Source organism: Rhinoraja longicauda, chromosome 3 (assembly GCF_053455715.1).
Source record: "Rhinoraja longicauda isolate Sanriku21f chromosome 3, sRhiLon1.1, whole genome shotgun sequence".
NCBI classification, from domain to species: Eukaryota; Metazoa; Chordata; class Chondrichthyes; order Rajiformes; family Arhynchobatidae; genus Rhinoraja; species Rhinoraja longicauda.
The window spans coordinates 29,204,955-29,228,843 of NC_135955.1; the positions used below are offsets into that span (position 1 = coordinate 29,204,955).

At 43.7% G+C, this 23,889-nt stretch overlaps 1 protein-coding gene across 4 annotated transcripts in view; it reads left to right on the plus strand.

Moving 5' to 3' along the window:
- Positions 1–23,889, plus strand: part of LOC144591043 (amyloid-beta A4 precursor protein-binding family A member 1-like) — a 113,578-nt gene that overhangs the window by 82,852 nt on the left and 6,837 nt on the right. For 3 of the 4 annotated variants that reach the window (XM_078395396.1, XM_078395390.1, XM_078395384.1), the window contains 7 exons: positions 4,647–4,679; positions 9,801–9,887; positions 11,463–11,648; positions 14,044–14,223; positions 15,331–15,543; positions 16,274–16,393; positions 18,161–18,301. In XM_078395396.1, coding sequence (XP_078251522.1) covers positions 4,647–4,679; positions 9,801–9,887; positions 11,463–11,648; positions 14,044–14,223; positions 15,331–15,543; positions 16,274–16,393; positions 18,161–18,301 — 960 coding nt within the window. The remainder of the gene's footprint in view (positions 1–4,646; positions 4,680–9,800; positions 9,888–11,462; positions 11,649–14,043; positions 14,224–15,330; positions 15,544–16,273; positions 16,394–18,160; positions 18,302–23,889) is intronic. The other variant, XM_078395398.1, reaches the window with a different exon arrangement.

The following is a 23,889-nucleotide window of genomic DNA, read 5'->3' on the forward strand; positions in this document are numbered from 1 at the left end:
GTGAGATGGTTCACGTTGTCGCAAACATTCCTCAGAATCCTGAGCGATTAAATCCCCAAAGTCATTAATTATATTGATTACATTGATGTCAAGTATGTCTTTAACTTGGGTTTTAACTCGATGTGGATTTATTCAAATGCCAGCTTTTCTCTCCCAAAGTATTGTTAAGATTCTAACTCTTGTAATTTATTTTGTCTAACAAATCAAACTGAATGGCAGGACATCCAAATATTTTCCTGTTCCTTTTTCAGCAAGTATCATTAAAGAGGCTCTGAATGTTGAACACCCAATACGTCTTCCTTCTGCCCCCCCCCCCCTCCCCCTTTCAAAATTATAACTTTAAGGGCATGTATCACTGTGGATCAGTAGTAAGATTATATCAATAGGATTAGACTAAGGAAATCTGGTTGGTAATTTTAAAACCTATATATCCAACCAAATCTTTCGTTTAAGCTTTTGAAAAACGCACTAGGTCTTTCTGTCTCATTATTGGATTTTTCCTCTGGCTTTTCAGCTCAAAATATATTTCCTCTGTATCATGCTGGGAACATGAGTCTCTCGATGTGCTGGAGGCAGCGATGCTTAATAGACAAAGAGAAAAGGACACAAAGTGCTGGAGTAATTCAGCAGGTCAGGCAATATATTTGGAGAACATGGATAGATTACGTTTTAGCCCAGGACCCTTCTTCAGGAAGAAAGATTGAATTAAGTGGGGGTGGGGGTTGGAGATTTAATTTAAAAATTGGAACACATTAAGCTGTTTTTTAAATCTCAGTCTAATATTCATAGACCTGAGGCTACAACTGTAGAAATGCATCCTCTGTTATTTGTATCATGTCAGGTGATTGACTGTGTTGTATTCTGCTTTCAAGATCCATGTTCAGTTTCTCCAATTACAAAAGCAGTGTACAACACCCAACAGCACGCCAGGTTTCTGCCTCACCGTATTTTTCCTCGCCCCCTTTGGGCAGGAGAGGTCAGCTGATGTCCGGGGACATGTTTGCTCGTTAAAGGGGGTTCAGTACCACCATCTGCTTTCGCATGGAGCACAGTGGGTACCTTAAGCCAACAATGCACTACCTCCCAGCAGCCTCAGGGAGACTCACGGTGCTGCTTCACGAACCAGCACCAAAATGTTGGCAACCTGTGAAAGGTGGCCTGTTTAATGTGCAATCTCAATGACAGCGACAACACTAAACTTACCATTGTCGGGAGAGCAAAATCTGGGCCATTATTATTAATGTGGTGCTAAAATAACATGTGCACTGCAGCAGGGGTCTGGGTTTATAAATGTTGAAGCTTCCTTCAAACACCTACTTCCCCTTCTCTTGCACCTATTTAACTGAAAATTGAACATTGTCCATCTTTACAGTTAGCTGTGAGTCTTCAGAGTGAGCATTTGTCTGTGATTCTCTTTACTGCAGTCCTAATTTACTGTACTTTCAATGGACGTGGCAGCCAGAAGGACAAAATTAGCCCAGGAGCATTTTGAAATGGGCAATAAATACTTGAGACTTTCAGGGATGTAGAGTGAATGGAGTTCCCCTCCTGAGATCATTATAGCCCGGGGTTCATGTAGGTGTAAAGTAGCACTGGGGAAGAAACCGGAGAGCATGATGTAGCTACTGAGGTCTCAGAAAAGAGACCTCCTTTCTTCAGAGATCAGTTGGCAAAGGGTGACCTTAAAGGAGCATTTGCACTTATTTAGGTGCTCTATTCGGGTAGCTGTGTAGAAGATGTGAGGCATGTCAGATTCCAGATTCATCAACATAAGATGGATACCAGAGGAGAATTCAGGATAAATATCTGGAAAGAACAGAGTGGTGTGAATAAATCACTCTTGCCGGTAGTGATTGATGTATTTACTCATCAAGGTATACAACACGGGCAGGTGGGACTAGTGTAAGACGGGCATCTTGGTTGGCAGGGACAAATTGGGCCGAAGGGCCTGTTTCCATGCTGTATGACTATGACACAGAAACAGGCTCTTCAGCCCATCATGTTCATGCTGACCATCAAGAAGCAGTCTGAAGGGTCCCAACCTGAAACATCACCTATCCATGTTCTCCAGACAGGCTGCCTGACCCGCTGAGTTACTCCAGCACTTTGTGTCTTTTAAAAAAATCCAGAAACCTATACGATTCCCCTTTGCATGTACTTACTCCGTAGCCTTAGTGATTCAAGTCGAGGTACTGCTCCCAAGTAGTTGCTTCCTCCGCCCACACAAGCAGTGCATTTCAGATTCCAGCATCCTCTGAGTAAAAGCATTCTTCCCCAGATCTTAGCTAAACCACTTGCCCCAAACACTAAATCTTTGCCCGCTAGTGTTAGATTTCTCTATTATGGGTAAAGGTTTCTGCATGGAAAGGTCCGATACTGCATGACACGGAAACTAACCAAATAAAAAATATGCTGAGATATATTTCTCAATATTTTCTCCAATCTGTTTGGTATCATAGCTGAAGAGTCACAAGCTACAACACAGCCCACTGGGGACATGCACTCCCCCACGGTGCAGTCCTGGCCCCAATCACTCACTGGGAAGGGGAAAAAGGCTATACGAGTTGTTTCTAGTTCTTTTGCCGCTCACCATCATTCTATGCCGTTGCTTCTACACCCCAGCAATAGGAAAAGGTTCCCTCCATCTACTCCTTCATGGTTTTAGATTCTCCAATCACATCCCCTTACAAATTGCTCGACTTCATAGCCAACAGTGCCAGTTTCTCCAGTATATTTGTCTAGACCATTTCCAGAAACCTTCACCCTCAAGTCGTATTAGTAATTCTCCTCTGCACCCTCACTAAAGCCGTCCTGTTGCTGCCCGTTTCCTGTTTGCACGCCTCTTTTAGTTTGCTGCCAATCTTCTCTCGTACTCTTTGCCTCACTTATTTCCTTTCCTTTTTCTCTGCTCTGAACTTCCTGGTTTGATGTCCTAGTCGGCTTTATTTTGTTCTCTCTTTTGCCATCAGGACAGGTCCTTGAGGAATGTACCTGAATCTTTCCCTGCTCAAAGACTTCATCATCATCATATCATCATATATATACAGCCGGAAACAGGCCTTTTCGGCCCTCCAAGTCCGTGCCGCCCAGTGATCCCCGTACATTAACACTATCCTACACCCACTAGGGACAATTTTTACATTTACCCAGCCAATTAACCTACAAACCTGCCTTGCTGTTCTATTCACTTCACCCTCGTGTGTATATCCCCTTCTTGAAGCCGTCACCTTGTCCTATTCATTTCACTCTTCTGATTTTATTCCCATCTTAAAGGCCTCCCACTATTGAGCTATGGGGTTTCCAGTCAGTCTTTGAATCCACTTTACCTAGCTAGGCCAGATCTGTTTTTGAATCCACTTTACCTAGCTAGGCCAGATCTGTTTTTGAATCCACTTTACCTAGCTAGGCCAGATCTGTTTTTGATCCCATAGAAATTGTCCTTTCTGTGATTGGCTTTGTTTTAAACGCAGACTTTCTCTGGCTGTCCGAAACCTTCTGATGTTATGGTGGCTGCTCCTTGCTGCTGCTTATTCTGCACACAGCCAGTCTTCCCATCACATTTTCACATCCAATTTCATCTCAATTTCACATCCACGTACTAAGGATCGTGAGCAGTTGGAGTCATTATCAAAAGGATATAGAGACCTCGACAAAGAAGCAAAAAGGTTTATAAATTTGATGCTGAAATGTTTATCCATAAGTATGGACTGAACAAGTTTGGTTGCTGGTCTCTAGGTAAAGGAAGGCTTAGAGACAGATTGAGAGAAATCTTTCCCATCAAATCCTTCATGATGGGATAAAGACAGAGAAGCTGTCATTGGTTTATTATTATCACGTGTACCAAGATACAGTGAAAAGCTTTGCTTTGTGTACTATCCGGGCAGGTCATACCATACATGAGTTCAGTAGGTATTGCCAAAGAGAAAATAAACAGAGTTGAGAAATGCTGTTTACAGTTGTGAGGGTGACCAAAGCTGAGGGTCATCAATGTAGGATATTCTGAAGTCAATCAAATCAGGGTTTCAAGAGAAACTCCTTTCCTCAGAGAATGGTGCAGATCTGGAGTGGTTGAGACAAATAGCAAAGATGCATTTAAGGGGAAGTTGTCTAAGCACGACGAATGAATAGACAAATGATTTGATGGGGTGAGATGCAAGGGGTGGGGGGGGGTTGTGTGGAACATAACATCAGCAGGGGATGGGGAGCTGAAGGGCTGGTACCATTTCCGTAATTTCCACTTACTGTCATTGCGACATTGTTATATCATCTCAGATTTGCTTTAATGGATTTTTTTTTTGACAATGCAGATGTAGTTTTACATCATCTCATTTTTGGCAATATGTGATTGGCTTTCTCCTCTTGAATCTACTCCTCTTGAATCCAATCCTCTCATCTTACTGCAGTCCCTGTCCCCAATCTCCCCCCTCCTCCCCAAAGCTGGTAAAGAAATGTTCTTCTGTGGGTTATCATATAGGGGCTACCGAAAAACTTGCTGATATTTTGGTTATAGACTGTGTCGTCCGTCAATCCCATCCATCTTGTGCGCTAAACAAACAGCTCTATTTTGTCAATGTTTCTCAGCATTTGCCACTTCCCAGTCTTATGCTAACTATTCTCCTATCTTTTGTCTATTCCTTGGCACACAGATGGCCCAGAAAATGGCCAAAAACAGGAAGAAGGTGCAGTACCGCACACGTTGTGCCTCTCTCATTTGTTTCTCGCAAGTTGTACTTTCTTTTAACATATTAGACTTTGGCTGGTGTCTTTTTGCCTTGTTTTCTATATCCAGTAAATCCTGCAGTGTCTAGTCTGCCTTGGCCTCAGTCACTCTCCTCTGCGGCCTGGGCTTGCAGGTCTGCTCCCCACAACTCACCCTTCACCCACTGTTCTTTTTCCTTCCTTCGTCCAGGCCTTGCAGGAAGGCAGCACAGTTCGAGCAGCCCAATAAACAATCGGATATGTTGGGATGAAAGTTGTTCGGACCCATGTGTTTTTCCTTGCATTCAATAAATTCGGTGCTACTTTTGATAGGACCATTGGGTACCAGTTAGTTGAGACGATATTGTGTTGACTGGAATTGGCTGCACCATTTTGGCCATGTATCCTACTCTGATGAGTTTTCAAACATTACCTACCCACAAATTATTGCCTTTGTCCTTATTGTCCTATTTTGGGCATTTTCTTTTTCTACCTGCTGGATTCTGGATGCAGAAAATCTGTGCGTTTACATCTCTGAATGTAAAATGTGTCCTTTATTTTCATGCCTCAGTTGCAATTTGCTGTGAGTTGGTTTAATTTGGAATTTCTTAATGCTTTGGCAGCATCATCATTACTTTCCTGCCCGTGTCCCTGGTAGCTGCCAGTTACAAGCAAGATGTGCTGAACGGTGTGTTAGATTTTTCCACAGGACCTCTTTACCTCCATTTCCTCACTGCCACCTCCAGTAACACGTCTTCAAAGCAAAACATTGCAAACAGTGTGTTGTGTTTTATCCATTAGTGTATTACGCGCTGTTTTCCACGCTAATCTGACATGGAACTTTGAGTAGAGCTAACATGTTATACATGTTTAATATTTTTATACAGCCCAGATTTTTATTTTCAAATCAAATTAGCAAAAAGGAAGAGAGGAAGTGTGGCAGTGAGAAATTGTCAGGACTGGTCCGGGCAAATGGCATGTGTGTATTTGAAAGAAATGTAGGCCTAGAAGAAGGCAATTTAGCCTTGTCTTCCTTCAATGAGTTGCTTAAATGTGCCTCAGCTCCATTCCTTTATACCTTTAGTTAACATAATTAATTCTATCACTCAGATTTAAAATTGTCCCTGCATCAGTTGCCAGTTGTGGAAGATAATTTGATTCTCTACCACCTTCTTATTGTAGGTGTGTTTCCTAACCTCAGTCCCAAAGGTCTGGTTTAAATTTTGATGGCTTCTCATCTTGGACTCCCCCATCCAGCGGAAAGTGATTGCCTGTTTTCTCTGAAACGATGGGGGGTCGAGGGGAGACCTGATAGAAGTTTGTAAAATTATGAGAGACAGAGATAGGGTAGACTGCCGGGGGTGGTCGTGGAGGCAGATTCGGTAGTGGCATTTAAGAAACTTTTGCATAGGCACATAGATATGCAAGGAATTGAGATATATGGACTATGTGCAGCCACTCAGAGTTTGTCTTGACATCATGTTCGGCACAGACATTGTGGGCCAAAGGGCCTGTTCCAATACTCTTCTATTCTATGGTCAGGCTGAGGAAGGTCCTGACCCAAAACATTGTTTGTCCATTCCCTCCACATATGCTGCCCGACCTGATGAGTTCCTTCAGTACTTTATGTTTTGCTCAAGATTCTAGCATCTGCAGTTTCTTGTATCGTCCTCAATTCCTTGATCTTTTAAATAAAGGTCCACCACCGATTTTCCAGCCCCTTTGGTTCTGGAGCCTTGCTGGATTATCCATTTTGCCGGACCAATAGAGGTCACGGCCTCGGGGGGCCGAGATACCACCCTGCAAAGTCTGCCTTGGAAGTTCGACCCAGCAATTGGCCGCGGAAGTCCTGATGAGGTTGAGATCGACCGCCTCACCCGGCCTAGGCGCTATATTCGTGGGATTTCCGGGGGGGGGGGGGGGGTTCAAGTGTGCTCTTGTAATTTTGTCTGGATAAAAGGAGGTGCGCGACCACCAGTTGCAGGAAGATCGGTGGTAGATCTGCATGTATCAACTCTACTTAAAGTGCTTCTAATCAAGTATCCTCCTCGACCCACTAATGCATTGAATTTTAGAGATTCACTACCCTCTGTGACTTTTACATGGCGAGCCCTTTATTTTGAAACGATGTGTCCTTCATTGAAGACCCACCAACAGGTGAAAACATGTTCCATGTTGTGTCCCCTAAGAATCTTAGAGGTTTCAATAAGCTCACCCCTCATTTTCTAAATTGTGAAGAATACAATCCCATCCAGTTTAGCCTGTCTAGATAGGACAATCCTCTTGTCCCAAAGAATGAATGGAAGGACATGCGGCTTGGATGAGATGATGAAGGAAGCTCTCCAGGATAAACATTAACCTGTTCTTCAACAGTAACGACTGCATGAGCATTATATTTATCTCATCAGCTTTGTTGCAATTAATCCTGCTTTTCATCTTTTATTTTCACTGCTCTGCCCATTACCATCTGGTAAATGCCTGGACAGGAAACTTGTTCACCTGCAGTGCTATTGTCTCAGCATAGCGTATCTATTAAGGGTTAACTTCCAAAGCATGATTATGTACATTCGGTCTGCATTCCCAAAGACTTTAGTGTTTGGGAAGAAGTAAGTTTAATAGGCTTATCGGTTTAAGGTGAGGGGGGGGAGAGATTTAATAGGAACCTAAAGGGCAACTTTTTTACACAAAGGGTGGTAGGTATATGGAATAAGCCGCCGGAGGAGGTAGTTGAGGCTGGTACTATCGCAACGTTTAAGAAACATTTCGACAGCTACAAGGATAGGACAGGTTTAGAAGGATATGGGCCAAACACAGGCAGGTGGGACCAATGTGGATGGGACATATTGGCCGGTGTGGGCAACGTGGGCCGACGAGCCTGTTTCCATGCTGGATGACTCTATGACTCTTAAGTTAGACAAGGAAACATTCTCTGCTGGTGGGGGAGCCAAAGGGAGTGGGACAGTTCCCCGGTAATTCAGGGGAGCAGATTTGAATAGTCTCCCATATATTCATATGTGGACCAACATATCATATGTTGGATACAACGGTGATGTATCCAAACATAAGGATGGAGTTAGATCATAAATCGCCCATAATCTCCTTGATTGACGGAACAGGCCCGTGGGGCTGAATGGCCTCATCTTCCACTACTCAAGGCCACTCTGTTTTCTGCCAGGTTGTCCGTTCACTGAGTACTTCCATCTGGCAGTACATGTCCCAGATCCTTTATGCTGTGAACTGACCAAAGCACCAAGACATTCGTGTCATGTAATCAGGTTATCACCATTCCTTGTCTATATTTTTAGAAATAAATGAATAACCTGGCATTTTCTTACCTTCTGATTATAAATAGATTCTATGTCTGTCGCATTAACCAGGCTTAAAATGCATCAGCATCTTAATGGAGATTGATTTTGATATCTCTCTCTCTCTCCCTCTATGCAGATTTAATACTGATTTCTGTCCAATTGGCAAGGCAGCTGTTTTGTGGAAAGTGCAAGAAGTCTCCAGTCTCGGAACTTGATATCATGGTTCCATGCAATAAAATGATCACAGGAAGAGTACCGAGCAAGGGTGCATGGCCTTAAATGTCGAGGGGGGAGGTGTCAAAAGGCTCAGTGGTAATCTGGAAACCTTTTGCCATCTCTCCAATAAAAAAATTGCTGAGCTGGGGGAGTATGTTGGGAAATATAATACCTGATATTCTGGGTAACAGTTATTCAGTGACGTCGTGCATGCAATATAAGCCGTCTGATGAAGTGATCCCTGAAAGTCCTGTTGAAATTGTGCTCTCACAGTTCCCTTTGGAGATCAGATGAATGTCGGTGCCCAGACCTGGAAAAACCTGGAGCTTCCCGAGCAATGATACAGGCACTGAGCAAGAAAGACATTAAGTTATTGTCTGTGCACAATGTTAATTCATGGCCTTAGGCAGATCCAATAGATCCGTGCCAACCTTCAAGCAGCTGTTTACACTCGTCCCATTTTGCTCCCTCCCTCCCCCCCCCCCCCCCCCCCCCCACATTCTCATCAACTTCCACTAGGCTCTGTCCCTCACCTATTCATAAGGGGCAGTTTTCAATGGCCAATTAACCCACCAGCCCCACGTCTTTTGGGATGTGGGAGGAAACCTGAGCACCCAGGGGAACCCATGCAGCCATAGGGAGATCGTGCACACTCCATGCAGACAGCACCAGTCAGCATCAAACGGGTCGGTGGAGCTATGAGGCAGCAACTCTACCACTTCCTTTGCCTTTGCATTTACTCTTGCCTCTGGTTGCTGACCATCCTACCACTAAAGAGACTTCCTGCTTCTTTAGAGTGAGTGTCGTACAGTAAGGCAACAGAATCTTCTATCCAATGAACCCGCACTTATTACACTGATTCTAAACTGCAGATCTCTGCTGAATTGCCTCCTTTCCTGTGTCTCAGTATTCCGTTTTGTCAAACTGGAAAGGGTGCAGAGAGGATTTACGAGAATGTTGCCAGGTCTTGAGGGCCTGAAATACAGGTAGCAGGCTAGGACTCTATTCCATGGAGGGCAGGAGGATGAGGGGTGATCTTATAGAGGTATACAAAATTATGAGAGGAATAGATCAGGTAAACGCACAGAGTCTCTTGCTGAGAAGAATCGAGAACCAGAGGGCATAGGTTTAAGGTGAGGGGGGAGAGATTTAATAGGAACCGGAGGGGTAACTTTTTCACACAGAGTAGTGAGTGTATGGAACGAGCTGCCAGAGGAGGTAGTTGAGGTAGGTACTATCACAATGTTTAAGAAATATTTAGACTGGTACACGGATGGGATAGGTTTAGAGGATAATCTATGGGCCATATGCAGGCAGGTGGGACTAGTGTAGATGGGACATGCTGGTTGGTGTGGGCAAGTTGGGCCGAAGGGCATGTTTCCATGCTCTATAACTCTTTGTCTCTAATTTCAAAACGGATCCCATGTTATTTTGGAGATCAATATTAAACTAAAATACCTTTCACAAAAGGAAAGATGGACAATAATTTTGTGTTGGCAGATGTCAGCTGTATAAGTTGTGCATGTGTGTTAATTGTCTCTGTGGTGGCCTCTTCCATGTTGCTGTTTCTTCACATAGGCACCTGAAGGGGAGCCACAACCAATGACGGAAGTGGACCTCTTCATTTCAACCCAGAGGATTAAGGTTCTCAATGCCGATTCGCAGGTAAGTGTTCAGAGAGTAAATCTTTTAGCAGATTATTTTACTTTGGAAAAGCTGTGATTTTCATGAATAAAACCACTTCCTAAACTGTTAGAATGCTTCCCTGCAGAAAGAACTTGGGTCTTCACATTTCCTGCCTGGTGGAAGGAATTCATTAGTGACTGTGGAGATAGAGAAATTACCAGATAGGAACATTTATAGATTTGGAGGAAGCCTTTAATAATTGCTTAGAGGTGGGCCGTGTCATTGTCTGGTAAGCGGTCAGCAAAGCATCTTCACTCAGACTGAGACCAATGGTGCTGGGTTCAGGAGAGGTTGGCGTTCCCACCCTGCTTCAAGCGGTTCCGGGATTGGAATTGATGTTTAATTTGTACTGATCGCTCTGCCACTTGCACTTAAGGTGTGCTGGATGGATTTGACAGAATGCAGCCTTAGCATGTTGCTCGGGCACCCAGCATTGAACTGCCAGCAGGGATTTGCAGCTGTGCAGAGTGCCGGCTAATCGCCTCTCTGCTCTTTGACGCATCAGCCAGTGCCCCCTGTGAGCTTGTCGAGTGACAGGATGTGGCATCTAGCTCTTAGCTAGCAGTCTCCATCCCATGCAATCCCTGGTGGCTGTTCAGTCTCTGATGAGCACAGGGAGCATTACGGATTAGAGTGAGTTATGAGCTGCATGATAATTTCTGTGTCTCTGCTCTGTAGCTGTGTGTGTATGAGTGAGTGTAGAGATGGTGTGTCTGAGGTTATGGCGGTGTGAGTGCGGGATATGGTGGCTGTAGAGTACATTGGTGAACGCGTGTGCTGTTGCTGTGGTTTTTATTTGGTTACTGTTGTGTGTTTGTGTGCCTGACGCTGGTTTTGAGCTGTAGTTAATGTCTGTGTGGTGGTTGTTGGTGTGTGTGGGTGACTGCATGCAGTATGAAGTTTGCCTTAAATATGTGCTGTTGATCTTGGTGTGAGTCTGCAGGCTTAGCTGTTGGAGATTGCATACTGTTGCCTACGGTTGATGTTAAGCTGCATTGGGCTGCTTGGTTGGTACGGGGAGGTATTTGTGTGCATATGCATGTTTATGTCAGGTGTTTGCGCATGCATATGTGTTGTTGTATTGGAGTGCACGTGTACGGTTGGTGTGGAGTGTGTTGAGGAGCGTGCTTCCCTGTTTGTTCCCGAGGTCCATGCCTGAGTGTTTGGTGCAGAGGTCCATGCCTGAGTGTTTGTTACCGAGGTCCATGCCTGTGTTTGGTGCAGAGGCCGGCCCATGTCTGGGTGTTTTTCGGGCTGCGTGTTTGGCGCTGGGACCCGTACCTGCGTGCTTGGCACGGGCACCTGTACCTGCCTGTTTGACGTTGGGACCCGCGCCTGCCAGTTTGTGTTGGGGGGCATGTGTGAATCAAGTGGCGAAATTGCAATTCTGAAACACATCCATTTTGTGTGCAGAGCAGAGCAGAGCAAGTTGTTTGGAAATGCATGAAAAAATGAGCCACTGCTGGAAAAATCATTTTCAACATTGAATAGCTTTCCTTAAAACTGTTGCTGTTTGATTGTAATGTGCCCCACGTTCTTGCTGCTCTTCACTAGGAGACTATGATGGACCATCCCCTGCGGACCATTTCCTACATCGCGGATATTGGGAACATCGTGGTGCTGATGGCGCGTCGGCGCATGCCTCGATCCAATTCCCAGGACAGCGTTGAAGCCTCCCACCCTTCCCAGGATGGGAAGAGGCAGTACAAGATGATCTGCCATGTCTTTGAGTCTGAGGACGTACGTAGTGCTTTGATCTCGTGTGTGGTTGCATGTTGTCTTGTGGTTGTGCAGATAGCGTGGTAGTCTTGAAAAGTTCAGCAAATAATTATTTACCCAAGGGATAGTTTAATTTATTGTCATGGGTACGATGGTGGAGTGAAAAGCTTTTTTTGCGTGCTATCCTGTCAGTGGTCAGACTATACATGATTACAATCGAGCCTTCCACAGTGTACAGATACAGGATAAAGTGAATAATTTCTAGTGCAAGATAAAGCCCGGTAAAGTCAGATTAAAGATAGTCCGAGGGTCTCCAAGTAGGAATGTTGTCGTAGCAAAGAAAATGGAGTGCAAAATAATGAAATTCTTCCTGCATTTCTAAAGCACGTTTCTACAGCAGCATCCCAGAGTACAGCCTACAGTTTTGGTGTTTAAGGAAGAATAAAGTCAAGAATGTTTAATTGTCAGACGTACCAATAACAGAACAATTAAATTCTTACTCACAGCAATATAACAGCCCTGTAAACACTATGCACATAGATAATGTATGATAAACAAAAATTCAACATATTAGTATCCCCAATGTTAGTGCAAAAAAAACCCCTGCAGTCCCTAGTGCAACCATAGACAGTGCATAGTTTGTAGTTGAGGATAGTTTGTGTAGGGTTCACGAGCCTGCTGGTTGGTGGGAAGAAGTTATTCTTGAACCTGGTGGTCACACTTGGAAGCAACATGCAGAGGAGATCATTTGTTTGATTCCTGGAATTAAAGACTAATTAAACAGATTGGGACTATACCTTGTGGCCTCAAAATGAAAAGTGATCCTATTGAAATGCACACCATTCTGAGAGGGCTTGGGAGGAAGGATGTCGAACAGATTATTTCCTTGGTAAGGAAGTCAAAACCAGGATTGTGAGGGGGGACACTTTGAGAACAAGGGTTTACCATGTGAGTGGGTGCTACCCAGGCTGATAGAGGAAGGAATTGCCGAGGCCGGGAAGTGGTGCTGAGGTCAACTAGTAGAAAACGTATGATCTGACTGTACGGCAGCGAAAGCAGGAAAGGCCATGTGACCAATTCCTGATGCTATTTCATGTGGACTTGGAGGTCGTCCTCCCTCAGAACAGAGAGAGAGCTGAAGTAAAAGTTGTCAGAAAGTTTATGGCTCAGAGGAAGACATTTGTCCCTCTGTATTTTAAACTGTAACGGGTGCAGAGATGATTTATGAGGATGTTGCCAGGACACGAGGGTATGTAGAGGTTGAGCAGGCTAGGACTTTATTCCTTGGAGCACAGGAGGATGAGGGGTGATCTTAGAGAGATGTACAAAATCATGAGAGGAATAGATTGGGTAAATGCACAGTCTTTTAGCCAGAGTAGGAGAATCAAGACCAGAGGACATAGGTTTAAGGTGAGGGGGGAAAGATTCAATAGAAACTTGAGGGGCAACACTATCACACAAAAAAATGGTCGTTTTATAGAACGAGCTGCCAGAGGAGGTAGTTGAGGCAGATCCTATCACAATGTTTAAAAAAACATTTGGGCAGATACATGGATAGGATAGATTACAAGGGATCTGGGCCAAACACGGGCAAGTGGGACTTGTGTCGATGGGGCATGTTGAACGTCACGGGCAAGTTGGGCCATAGGGCCTGTTTCCGTGCTGTGTGACTCTATGACGCTCTCCATCTCACCAATCTATTCCCACATCTCAGCTCTTGATCATTGTGTTGCAAGTTACGGCGCAATGGTTTGGTGGAAGCATTAGGAACAGTGAAGGTTTCAGATGAAGCACACGAGTAAGTGTGGGTCCAGTAGCTGAAGGCTGATGTCCTCCAGGCCCAGATGTAAGGGGATTGACAGAGGGACCAAAAACAACAGAGAGAAATCCTTTTTGTGTAACAAGTGTTTTAAACCTGGAGCCTGCAGCCTAATGGCTGAGAGGACAGATTCAGAAAGAGCTTACAAAAGGGATAAAAGAGTGCCCAATTTTACATTAATCAATGTTGTATATTTTAATCAATTAATCAAATAGATCCACCCTGTCTCTTTGAACCCTCCGCTATCCCTCAGCTCCTCCAATTCTTGCCTCCTTCATAAGCTAAATTCTGGAATTCCCTCCCTAAACCTCTTTGGTCTCTTCTTTTCTATTAAGACTCTTGTTAAAAGCTACCTATTTCATCCAGTTCTTGGTCACCCTTGATATGTGGCTCCATATCAAATCTAGTTTGATAATTTCTCCTGTGGTACGTCGAATCACAGAACAAAGATGGAAACAGGCCTTTCAGCCCCTCAAGTCCATACCGATCATCAACATTCCATTATACTGATCTCACTTTGCCATTAAATCCCAGCTGCACCAAGTAGTTTGTCTTGATTCTGTATGTTAAATGTAATTTCTCCTTCCTTTCCTGCAGGCTCAACTGATAGCCCAATCCATAGGACAAGCATTTAGTGTCGCCTACCAGGAATTCTTGAGGGCAAATGGGATTAATCCAGAGGACCTGAGCCAGAAGGAATACAGTGACCTGCTCAATACTCAGGACATGTACAATGACGACTTGATTCATTTCTCCAAATCGGAAAACTGCAAGGAAGTAGGTGTGGCATTGAGGGTTTTTGCTTTAAGGGACGGGGTCTTGTGGTAACTGTACTGCAGTATAGAGACGGATGGGCATGGGCATTGTTAACTCAGCATTCTGTTCCTGTGGAGATCTCATCCAAAAATGTGATTTTAAAGATAGGACCAGGCCTCAATTTGGTTGCTCATAATTTGATTACTAAACCTCATTTGAGATGAGTTCATTGTTGCTACATTGACAGATTAATTTAAGGGGAATCTAAACCATGGAACAGTAAATGTATGTGTAATCTACACTCTGTGAAAGGCAGGTATCACAGTTGAATTATTTTACATTAATCTTTTCCTTAAATTCTATGTCAAGGATTTTTTTAAAGTTTAAGATCAAGCAACTTGCTGGTTGAGCATTAATTGGTCCTTCCTGTCATTTTTTCTGTCACCTTTGTTCCATCCAACTTGTTGACTAAAGTAGTGCAGATGCAGGTCAGCTGACCCATTGTTCCAGTGCTGGCTCCTTGAAAGAGCAATTAGTCCCACTGCCCTGTCCTTTCCTCAGTTCCTACATTTTGCTTTCTCAGGAATTTATCCCAATCCCTTTTGAAAGTTAGATTGAATTGGCACTCGCATTCTTTTAAGAACTACTTGCTGTATAAAACTGTTACCCCTTTATGTCACCTCCGGTTAGATTGCCAATCACCTTAAATCTGCATCTGCTGATTCTTGGGACTTTTGCTAATGGAAACAATTTCTCCTTATTTGCTCTTTCCAAACACTCCTTGAATTTGAACCCCACCAAGTGGTTGATTTTTGTTCATCAAAGATTTTAAAAGCCGGATGGAGAAGGTGGAGAGGTGAACTAACTTCTTGTTTTTAAACGCCCAATAACATGTAGAATATTTGCTCAGAGGGAGGCAATTACTCCTGGAGTTTATGCCACGTACAAGCCTCTGCCCACTGTTTCCTCGCACCTTGTTTACCTGATTGAGTGGAGAATAAAGGGTCTAATAGGTGAATGGCATTAACTCTAAGCAAATAGACCCGAGGGTCTGGGTGGTCTTGCTGTTGAATCTGTGACTGTGGTTATGTTTTGGGTGGTAAAGTAGATTTTTTTCCTCCTGGTCAGGTTCACGTTGAGAAGCAGAAAGGTGAAATACTGGGCCTGGTGATCGTTGAATCAGGCTGGGGCTCCATCCTTCCAACAGTGATCATCGCAAACATCATGCATGCAGGGCCTGCAGAGAAGTCTGGAAAGCTGAACATTGGAGACCAGATTATGTCCATCAATGGCACCAGCCTTGTGGGACTACCATTATCCACCTGTCAGAGCATCATCAAGGTACCCCATCTGAATGTAGGCTTGATATAATTAAAGGGAAAGAGCGCAGCTGGTTATTTACATTCTCCATACTTCTTCGAGCCATGTTCCACGACTGGGGTCAATGGAGATGCTCTGTGTGCCTCTTGGCTGCATTGCTGCGGAGGTATCGCTGGAGACAATGTTTTCCACAGTTCATTGTTATTTGATCATAGAGTGATAGAGCAATACAGCATAGAATCAGGACCTTTGACCCATTGAGTCTAAGCAGACCACCAACCATTCATTTATAATAATCGTGCATCAATCATATTTTTGTTCTCCCCATTTTCTCATTGTTTTCCCCCAGATTCCACCATTCACTTACGTACTAGGGGCAGTTTACAGTGGACAGTTAACCTATCAACCCATATGACCTTTGGGATGTGGGCAGTCCAGAGCATCCACTGTCTTGCAATCACATCTCTCAGCTTGGGATCAAGTTCCAGCTTGATACCTGCAGTGTTGGGTTCCTTGGCCATGTGAAATGTCCTAGATAATTGAAAGTAATTGGGGAAATGCTAATTCTTCAAATTGGGGCTCATGACTGAAAGTCACTGAGCTCCCGAGGAAAAATGGTGGTGGGTTTGGTCAAAGGGGCAGGCAAATTGGAACCTCCCACATGAAGTGAAATGTTAATTCCAAGACAAACCCAAGCCTCGGTCTCCTGGTCTGAGACGTAACTCGTTTCATTTGATTTTGTATAATCCAGGGTTTGAAGAACCAATCTCGGGTCAAGTTGAACATTGTGCGATGTCCTCCGGTCACCACGGTACTGATAAGGAGACCAGACCTGCGCTATCAGCTGGGCTTCAGTGTACAGAATGGCATCGTAAGTAAAATGTGTCGGAAAGAACTGCAGATGCTGGTTTAAATCGAAGATAGACAAAATGGTGGAGTAACTCGGGCATGGAGTAACTCAGCGGGACAGGTAGCATCTCTCGAGAGAAGGAATGGGTGATGTTTCTGATGTCTGAAGAAGAGTTCTCGACCCAAAACGTCACCCACTCCTACTCTCCAGAGATGCTGCCTGTCTATCTTCGGCATCGTAAGTAAAACTGATAATGTAAGTGAAAAAAGGGGAACAGATCTCTTTTCATCACTCACTTCTCTACAAGAAGGTTCCAAAAAACCTACAGCCAACGAAGTAGTTTTGAAGTGTTGTCACTGATGTAGGAAACACTGTCTTTGATTTGCAAATAGCATGAACCACGTGTTAAGTGTCAAGGGCCAGATCATCTGGTTTCAGTGGTTGTAGCTGAGGGACGATTATTGGTCCCAGGGCACTAGAGCGATCATCAAAATGATGATCTTTGACATCCCCTGAACAAGCTGTTTAATATCTCTTCAAAAGGCAGCATGTGCAACAATACAGCCCTGGATAATTGTCCTGGATATTTACACTCAAGCCACAAGAACAGGGATTGAATGCACAGCTTTCTGATTTAATGTGGCCACTGTTGTAGTATAGGAAGTGGAGCATCTCATCTAAACACAGCATGTTCCCATAAGCTGTGGACGTTTGCTTGGTGCAGAGAAGATTGCTTGGTGCAGAGAAGATTACAGATAGACGCATTCATCCAAAATAGTAATAGGTTTTACACAAGGTTGCAACAGTGGTAGGAGGGTTATAAGGAGACATTTGGGTAACATGGGGACAAAATATATACAGAGAATTGTTATCTGAAATGCCTTTCTTGAAAGGTTATTGAATAAGATGACTTTTAAGATAAAAAACTTTCAAAAAGAAAATTGACTCTGTTTCAATAAAGCAGAGAAATTGCATTACATGTGGGTTTTAGCACGGTTTTATCCAGCACCAATATCTGTTTTGTGAACCGCTGGTGAAGAGAAGACTTGTCCCTTTGTTGTTAGGAATGCACTCTGATCCCTTTCAACTCTCAAGAAGGAAGGTTTGCCTGATAGTTTTTCATGAACAGGGAGACCAGTTATCTGTGAGGATTCAAAAACAAATTATGATCTTCAAAGCAGTAGTTACTTTTGAGTATCAGTTTGGAAATGAATTGTCCCATTGATCTTTTGTCTCTGCCTGACAGAGCAAATGTGGCCCTGATCTAACAATTCACATGAAAGACACAATCTCACAACCCCACTTCCCCAGTACTGTACCAAGATTGTCTGCTGTCACTTTTGTGACCGCCTCTTTAGATCAGACTGACCTTCTGGGTCAAGAGATGAGACAGTTTATCAGAACAGATCCACTGATCACAGACCTCCAGCCTAAATATTGTCGTTCCACTACAACCTTCTGTCTTCTACCTGTAAGCCAGTTCTGGATCCATACAGCCAATTCACTGTTAATCCCGAGCATCTTAATCTTCTGGAACAGTCTACCATATGAGACTTTATCAAATGCCTTCCTAAAATCCATGTAGATACCATCCACTGCTCTATCTTCATCAATCACCTTTGTCACCTCCTCAAAAACTTGAAAAACTCGATCAAATTAGTATCCTCCTTGCATTGAGATGATGGGTGTAAGGCAATAGATGTATCTTCTGATCAAATTAGAAGTTCACTTTGCACTTACACCATCTCTTGGGTCACTAATCAATGACTGGTTCATGTTCTGTTTCAGATCTGTAGCCTTATGCGTGGAGGGATCGCAGAGCGTGGAGGGGTGAGAGTTGGCCACCGCATTATAGAAATCAATGGGCAAAGTGTTGTCGCAACACCTCATGAGAAGATAGTCCACGTTTTGTCCAATGCAGTTGGCGAGGTAAGTGTTGTCTTTCATTGTATTGCATTACTGTTTATTCATTAGTGAGTGCTTAGTGTAGCTTCATTGTCTGTCTCTGTACATCTGTATAATGTTCTTTTTCTCTTCTAAAGAAGCTGATTTTGATTACATAGTTTTCAGCAGCGAAGCAGGATATTAAGCCCAACTTGTACTTGTTGGAGTGAATGGATAAAATGTTGGAACATTCAGTAGGTCAGGCAGCATGTGTACATAAAGAAACAGTGAATGTTTCAGACCCTTTGTCGGTACACAGAAAAGACGTTAGTTTTCACCTTCTCAGCAGAGAAGGTGGGGTAGAGGTATCACGGGGAACATGAAGAATATCTCCGAGTGAAACCAAATAACTAAATGTGGCATACAGAAGCCCATTATCCTTCTGTGTGATGTATTGCAAATAGCACGGCAGTGGGTCACATCCAGCAGGCCAAATCATAACAATGAAAAGAGAAAAATGGAGCCAAATGATGATGCATAGAATTGGCCAGTACTGATGTAGACAGAAGGAAAGAGTTGGTTATGGAAAGTTAGAAAAATTGTCCAGTAAACTGCAGTTGTGCCCAGATAACCTGCATGATTCTCAAACATGTGTGTGGCCTTGTGATGGTGTACAAGGCAGCAGTCCAAAAAGGACAGAGAGGTAGTGTGCATGGCCATTAGAATGGCAGCAATCACGTGGGACTGAGCAAGATGCTCCCCAAAGCCACTACTCAATTTGCATTTGGGGGGTTTCTCCAGTGCAGAGGAGATTGTGTGGCAAAGCACTACATTAGGCTCGGAGAAATGCACGTGAATCACTGCTTTACTTGAAAAGACTGTTTGAATCCCTGGAAGATAGGAAGGGAAGAGATGAAAGGACAGGTGTTGCACGTCCTGTGTGTAGATGATAAAGTGTCATGGTGGGGATGGAAGAGTGGGCCAGGGAGTCACGAAGGGCACGATCCCTTTAAAATGCTGAAAGGGAAGAGAATTTTGACTGGTGATGGAAATTGTAAGGGATGATCTTTTGAAGGCAGAGACTGGTGCCAGTGGAGGGTGAGGGTTGGAGGAACACAGTTATGTCCTGTCCAGGACAAAAGAATCCAAGGGTTCTTTTATGTGTGCTGGGTGCCAGTGGGAAACCACTGTTCAGTTAGAAGGAAAGCATTTTAGAGGCAGCATGCAGGAAGTCTCATCAATGGAACAAGTGCAAAGAACCTGCAAGGCAGCTGTGGGCTCACAGAGAATGTATACTACCCTTTTGATGCAAGGAGGAAAGTCAGAGATGGAAACATAGAAAAATAGGTGCAGGAGTAGGCCATTCAGCCCTTCGAGCCAGCACCGCCATTCAATATGATCATGGCTGATCATCCAAAATCAGTACCCCGTTCCTGCTTTTTCCCCATATCCCTTGATTCATTTAGCCCTAAGAGCTAAATCTAATTCTCCCTTGAAAACATCCAGTGAATTGGCCTCCACTGTATTCTGTGGCAGAGAATTCCTCAGATTCACAACTTTCTGGGTGAATTTTTTCCCCCTCATCTAAGTCCTAAATGGCCTACCCCTTATTCTTAAACTGTAACCCCTGGTTCTGGACCCCCCCCCAACATCGGGAACAATTTTCCTGCATCTACCCTGTCCAATCCCTTAAGAATTTTATATGTTCCTATAAGATCCCCTCTCATCCTTCTAAATTTCAAGCACAGTGAACCTATTCTTTCATCATGTCAGTCCTACCATCCCAGGAATTAACCTGGTGAACCTACGCTGCACTCCCTCAATAGTAATAATGTCCTTCCTCAAGTTGTGAGACCAAAATTGCACACATTACTCCAGGTGCGGTCTCACCAGTGCCCTGTACAACTGCAGCAGGACCTCCTTGCTTCCAAACTCAAATCCTCTCGCAATGAAGGCCAACATGCCGTTATTTTTCTTCACTGCCTGCTGTACCTGCATGCTTACTTTCAGTGATTGATGTACAAGCACACCCAGATCTCGTTGCACCTCCCCTTTCCCTAATCTGACACAATTCGGATAATAATCTGCCTTCCTGTTCTTGCCACCAAAGTGGATAACCTCACATTTATCCACATTATACTGCATCTGCCATGCATCTGCCCTGCATCTGCCCACTCACCCAACCTATCCAAGTCACCCTGCATCCTCATAGCATCCTCCTCGCAGCCCACACTGCCACCCAGCTTTGTGGACCATGTGAAAGTAGAGCAAGGTGAAAATTGGCAGCAAACATGTCAATTCAATGTAGATAACATTTCAGTTCATGTGCATCAACACCAGGACTGGAGAGAGTGGGGGCTGTACGATTGCATTACACCTGAACCATGGTGGGGTCAGTGTTCCAGAATGGATGTTAAATTAATAGTGGGGGCAAGTGATCAAAGTTGTAAAGATGTGATAGAACAACACAGAGAAAGGATTTTATCTGTGAAATGATGGACAGCGATAAGAAGGGATAAAGAATATAAATCTAGGAGTACAGTATATCAGGTGTTAAGACTCATGATTTTAAATGTAATAAAAAGGCAAAATGCTTTGTGTCTGACTACATATAAATTTCAAAATAAAATGTATGAGCTCGGGGTGCAAGTAGAACTAAGTCTGATCTGATGGCCAACCTGGAGACATTGCTGCAGAACAACATGGGTGAGGATCTGAATATTAAAGGCCTTGTGATATTCAGGAAGGACAGGAAGCTGGAAAAGGTGGAGAGTGGTTCTGCTAATTTTTGATGGTCATTGTGCAATGTAAAGGAATGACCTAAGTTCAGGAGACCTGGCAGTAAAGTGGTGTGGCTGGAGGTGAGAAATAATAAAGGCCAGAATTCACATGTGCGAGTGGTGTCTATGTCTCCTGTTCATAATCCATGGTGGGACAAAATGTAAAGGAGAAATATTGGGGGCTTGTCAGAAAGATATTGCCAAAATCAGGGGATATAAACGGATGCTCAAAATTAGCCTTAATGAGGAGTGCATAACATTTTTGGGGATTGTTGGTTATAACATCTAGTTCTGAAGTTAACTAGAGTTTAGCCTCCAGCTACACTGGATCTGCCATTCTCCATAATAAGACAGGATTCATTAATACAGCAATCATAATATGATTGAATTTTACGTTTGGTTTGAGGAGGAGAATGATGTGGCCAAGAGTAGTATTTTAAAATAGAGATGACCATGAAATCAGAACTAGCTAAAGTCAACTGTCACATTAAATCATAGGATCAGCCAGTCAAAATGCAGCAACAGAGATTTAATAGAAAATTTCAAATTGCACAGATCCAATGAAAATGGAAACTTCTGAAGGGAAGAATGTCTAACCAAAAATGTTAAAAGAAATATCAAACATAAAGACAAAACATAATTGTACAAAGACAAATAATAGATCAGAACATTGGACTGAAGGTAAAAGCAAATGAAGAAAAGATTAATAAGCGAGGAAGTATTAGGGTACAAGGTAATGTCAGCCAGAAGTATGAATACAGATATTCTATGGCAATTTCGATAAAACAAGAGTACCAAAGTGAGTTCTAGTTCTACAGAAAGTGGATGTGGGGAATTAATGGAAAACACGGGGATGGCAGACCAATTAAGCAGAAATTGTGCATCACTCTAAATAGCTGTAAAACAGGGAATTAGAAGGGAGGAAGGAATTCATGAAAATTATAATCATTGTGGAATTGGTAGAGAGCACATTGTTTGAGCTGCAGGCTGAAGGATTCTGGGAGAGCATTAAACATCCCAGCTATTAAAAGTAGCAGCGAATGAGATCGTTGAAGCATTAGTCTTATTTTTCAGTTCCCTAGATTTGGGGAATGTCCATTGAGTATATTCAAAATAGGGAATTTAAAAAGGAAAGAAAAACTGAAACAACAGGCCACTTAGCTTAATATCTGTAATTGGGGAAAATGTACGACATCATAGTGGACAGGTTAGATAACATAGAAATTCTGGATGATCAGGCATTGTGAACATGATTTTGTGAAAGGAAAATCATGTTTGACCAATGCATCCATTTGTGTGTGTGATGATCTGGTTCCCTTTCAAGCTTTTTAAAAATCACCAATAAATAGTATTTGGCTTCAATCTGGAGCTCAATAGTGTGACACTCTTGTCCTTTACCCAGAGTAGGAAAAACAAGAACAAGAGGACAGTTTAAGGTGAGAGGGGAAAGATGTAATCGGGGTAGCACATTGGCGTAGCGGTAGAGTTACTGCTTTAAAGCGCCAGAGACCCGGGTTCGATCCTGACTAGGGGAACTGTCTGTGTGGAGTTTGTACATTCTCCCTGTGACCATGTAGGTCTTCCCCAGGTGCTCTGGTTTCCTCCCGCACTTTAAAGACGTATAGGTTTGCAGGCTAATTGGCTTCTGTAAATTGTCCCTAGTGTGTCGGATAATGCTAGTGTACGGGGTGATTACTGATCGGCGCGGACTCGTTGGACTGAAAGGCCTTTTTCCACGCTGTATCACTAAAGTCTAAACCCGAGGGGCAACTTTTTCCACACAGAGGGTGGTGGGGATATGTAACGAGCTGCCAGGGGAGGTAGGAAAATAACTGCAGATGCTCGTTCAAATCGAAGGTATCACAAAATGCTGGAGTAACTCAGCGGGTCAGGCAGCATCTCAGGAGAGAAGGAATGGGTGACGTTTCGGGACGGGACCCTTCCTCAGATTGATGTCAGGGGAGGGACAAAGATTGGATGTAGTGGGAGACAGGAAGACTAGTGGGAGAACTGGAAAGGGGGAGGGGAAAGGGAGGGACAGAGGAACTATCTGAACTTGGAGAAATCAATGTTCATACTGCTGGGCTGTAAGCTGCCCAAGTGAAATATGAGATGCTGTTCCTCCAATTTGCGGTGGGCCTCACTATGACAATCTGCAACAGCGGATACAATAGATGAGGTTGGAGGAGATGCAGGTGAACCTCTGCCTCACCTGGAAAGACTCTTTGGGTCCTTGGATGGAGTCGAGGGGGGAGGTAAAGGGACAGGTGTTGCATCTCCTGCGGTTGCAGGGGAAAGTTAACATCTGAACTAAGCATGCCAGGATAGGAGTTCATTTGTGGTCATTGGCACCAAATGAGCGTGAGAATGCCAGAGGAGGTGGTTGAGGCAGATACTATAAACATTCAAAAGACATTTAGGAAAGGTTTAGAGGCATATGGGCCAAAAGTGGACAGCTAGGAGTAGCGTAGAATGGGGCATCTTGGTTGGCATGGGCAAGTTGGGCCGAAGGGCCTATTTCCATATCATATGACTATAAGAGTATAAATTTTGGATCTGTTTGGCACTGATCCTTGAAGTGCTAAGCAAATGATACGAGTTCTCCCATCAGTTACACCAGTGTGCCCTTGAAGTTACCTTGGTCTAAATAATAAATCCCAAGAGATTGGGATAAATGCCAAACAGATTTTTAACTTTCCCCAAGGGAAGAAATCAGATCTGTGTGTCTGTCACTGCAAATGTTGCAATCCCTTGTCGTTGAATTCTTCCGTTGTAATTGGTTTAAGTTCTAGCCTTTTGCTTGCTTGCAGGGAGCCACGCATTGGAATTGGCTCAGTGTTTCTGTGACATTAA